The 3,812-nt window shown below is 35.7% G+C and overlaps 1 protein-coding gene across 1 annotated transcript in view; it reads left to right on the forward strand.

Moving 5' to 3' along the window:
• Positions 1–2,815: 2,815 nt before the first annotated feature.
• LOC136061716 (cytochrome P450 CYP736A12-like) overlaps positions 2,816–3,812 on the forward strand; it is a 3,799-nt gene continuing 2,802 nt past the window's right edge. The window contains exon 1 of the mRNA XM_065759849.1: positions 2,816–3,298. Coding sequence (XP_065615921.1) covers positions 2,816–3,298 — 483 coding nt within the window. The remainder of the gene's footprint in view (positions 3,299–3,812) is intronic.

A 3,812-nucleotide genomic window follows, 5' to 3' on the forward strand; every position in this document is an offset into this window, starting at 1 on the left:
GGACTACTATACCTTTTTAACTAACAGGCCCCACAATTTTTATAAAATATATATATATATATATATAAACACTGTCAAAAAGACTCGGTTGCATTTTTCCTTTCCTATAAAGAAATTCTAAAATTATTTGCTAAACACATCCTTTAACTTTTCCAACAAAATAAATAAATAAATACTAGACCAATCGGATTTTGGATTTGGCTATACATGGAAGAGGGCAAAGATTAGGTTACGTTTGAATTCGGCTGAAAACCCTAGCACGTCTACGTCTAGTATTTTTTAGTATTTTTTTTTTGGCACGCGCTTGAGAGACAAACCTCACTGTTACAACTACTGTTTATACACGGTTCATAAACAGTAATAGTAATGTTTGACTTTTCTCACTTTTTTTTTCAGCATATCAGTGAGTTTGTGCACTGTTTACAAGACCCACAAACCTCACTTTTTAACAATTTTTTTAATTAAAAATAGGTCTCACGACAGTAGCGGAGTCAGAATTTCCAGTTAGGGGGGCAAGATTAAAAGACAAGATTGAAGGTAGAATTAATCTAAGATAAATTAATAGATACTAAATACACGCAATTTAAACATGCAATTTGGATCTTTAAAATAAATTGGAAAAATAAAGCAATATAAAAATATTAAGAATAAAACAATATGCTTATGAAGTTCTATTCGGCTATACGCAACTCAATGCCATGAATGCTTCTCAAATTTCAGATAGATACTTTTACTTTTTTTTATGTCATTAAAATTCGAGTTTATAGCAAAAACTATAGTTTGATATTGAAAATATTGATAACTAGAGAAAAAATTGTAAACTGGAAACCAACTGGCGAGGCGCTAAAGTAGGCACATTACACATAAACATAGATTTTTTCTTTCAAAGTCCAATTCAGTACATATATATATATATATATTTTTTTTTTTCAGTCATAGTTGGCAAGGTAGTGTGCAAAAAAAAAAAAGCTTCCTCCTTTATAGATCCAGGACCAGGCAAATAGATATTGTAGATAGATGCAAAGGACTGATGAATATTGGGCGGTAGCTCTTTTTGAAGAGTAGATGGCAAAAGAAGTGTTTGTGGTTATAAAAGTGGTGCATTCAAGCCTTTAGAACTTCATTCCACTCCACTTTCAAGGAAATTCTTGCAGTCAAACATGGATTGAAAATTCCAATTTCATCTCCTTAGGCATAATTTTCTATATTGAAATGGATATGTCCTCCTTTCCTAAGATGCTCCAGTTCAAAAGAAAAATGTTTCACATCCTCAGTTGGATGTCAAGATTGTCAGAAAGGGCACAATGGTCTTTAAAGTCAAGCATATTAAAGGGAAAGATAACCTTATCATTGTTACCTTTCTAGAAAACCTTTAGTTGTTTCAATAACCACTGATTCCCCACCCTATGTGTATACCCTATTACAAATCCATCCTCATCCTCAAACCCTCCCTCTGGAGACCCTGATGACATCCTTAAAATGATAGAAAACCTCCCTTAGAAATAAAAGACCAAATAAAGACCTTAACCCTAGAAGCCCGATCTAAAAGAATCATTAGAGTTCTCCATAATTACCTTAAAGACCACACAGACTCTTTTTTGCTATTTTTCCTGATATAGACCAACCATGGAAAATCCCTTTTGCCTTTGGATAACCCAATGGACTGTTGCACATTATCTCTACATGTGGTATTTACTCAATGAGTATTACCTATGTCTTCATTTTGAGCCAGAGTTTTACAGATATATTTTCCTATGTGGAAATAGATTTTTTTCGCAAATTTTGGTTTGAGCTTTTGAAAATTGATGCTTATGAAGGAGAATGGATAGATTATCCCAAAGCAAAACATCCGAGATTTGGTTGTAAAATTACTTTAGCAAGTCTTGTTACTAAACTCAATTCCAAAAATGATGTTCGTACAAAAAAAATCTTTCACCCTGCAGTGATACATTGGGTCACTAATCTAGATGGTACTCTCCACACACATATGGACACCTCTTGGGTATCCTGTTACCATGCTCTCATAATGACAGAATCCCTTAATAAGTGAACCTTATCCGAAATAGTACCAATTGATTAGAAGTTTGTAGACAACAGTAGCTACATGAAGATATTAAGAAATGCCTAATCCTCTTAATCCTCTTATAGGATATGATGATCCTTATTATCACAACCATGATCCAAATGCGGATGTTAATGAAGAGTAATTTCAAGAAAGAGATGAATGCGACTAGACTTCTTTAACACTTAAAAACAAAAAAAAACAAAAAAAAAAAAAAGTCCCAGAAATTCTCTAGACGTGTCATCCTTGTCTTCAGCAGTCAGACTTCTTTAATCCTTGGCAGAAGCATAGTTGGATAAGGATAGCCATGCAGTCAGGCCCTCTTATCCTGATTGACATTTGTCAACCAGTTCCAGCAACTGTCAGTCATGCCTGCTCCTCCGGACATTTGTCAAAATTATCCCAGCCCCTGCAGACCTTTGGAGAAGCATACCGTCTTGTGAATGTAAATTATTTCCGTAAGATATCACCGAAATGGGACCCTTATATCTTTCTATTGGCACAAGAGAGAAAATTCTGAGAGTCCCATACCTTTCCTCAACTCAATTCCCAAAATGTCTTCATTGACATTAGCTATTTTCCTTCTATTATCCATCTGGACATTCATAACATCCTATTACGGCCAAAGGACCACAAAAATCAGCCTAAACTCCCACCGGGCCCTCGTTCCTTACCAATCATCGGTAACCTTCACATGCTAGGTAGTCTCCCACACCGTGCCCTCCATAGCTTAGCCAAAAATATGGACCCATCATGTCATTACGGCTAGGCCATGTACCAACTATTGTGGTCTCATCTCCTCAAGCTGCTGAGCTCTTTTTAAAGACCCATGACACCATTTTTGCTAGCCGACCTAAACTCCAAGTCTATGAGTACTTGTCTTATGGTACCAAGGGCATGGCTTTCACGGAGTATGGTTCGTATTGGCGCAACATTAGGAAACTATGTACGTTGCAACTTCTTAGAGTTTCAAAAATAGATTCATTTGCACCTATGAGAAAGGAGGAGGTAGGATCACTGGTGCAGTCACTGAAAAAGGCTGCGGCGGCGCATGAGGTCGTGGACCTTAGGGGGAAAGTGTGTGATCTTACTGAGAAAACTACATGTAGAATGATATTTGGGCGAAGTAGTGATGATAGATTCGACTTGAAAACGCTTATTGAGGAGGCCTTTAACTTGTCGGGGGCTTTCAATCTAGCTGATTATGTGCCTTACCTTGGGGCACTTGATCTACAGGTACGTAAGTTTCTATCGATTCAACTTTATCCGAGTCTTATTAAATCTTTATGATTATCTGAAGTGACCATGGTATTTGGAGGAGGATTATGAAGTTTGGCTTGATTTGCTAGCCCTAAGTTTTGTTTGAATACAACTGAAAACTGAAAAATATTGTAATAAAATAATTTTTAAACGTGTGAATAATATCGTGAGACAAAGGCGGAGGGAGGGGGTCGAGGGGCACATGCCCTCCGCCTTTTCAAAATTTCTCAAGCAGTAGTAGTGTAACATGCAGTAAAAGTCTACACTTGACAGTTGACATTAAAGGCAATCTATTTTTTCTGTTATTTATATTTATCAGCTTGTCAACAATTATCAGACAATTTTACATTCACATAGCAACACTTTTTTTACATAATTGGTCCATCTAATAGTACTTTTTTTTTTTTTTTTTTTTTTTTCACACTACCTTGCCAACTATGACTGAAAATATATATATATATATATATATATACTGAATTGGACTTTGAAA

This window comes from Quercus suber, unplaced genomic scaffold, assembly GCF_002906115.3.
Source record: "Quercus suber isolate HL8 unplaced genomic scaffold, Cork oak 2.0 scaffold_344, whole genome shotgun sequence".
Lineage (NCBI taxonomy): Eukaryota > Viridiplantae > Streptophyta > Magnoliopsida > Fagales > Fagaceae > Quercus > Quercus suber.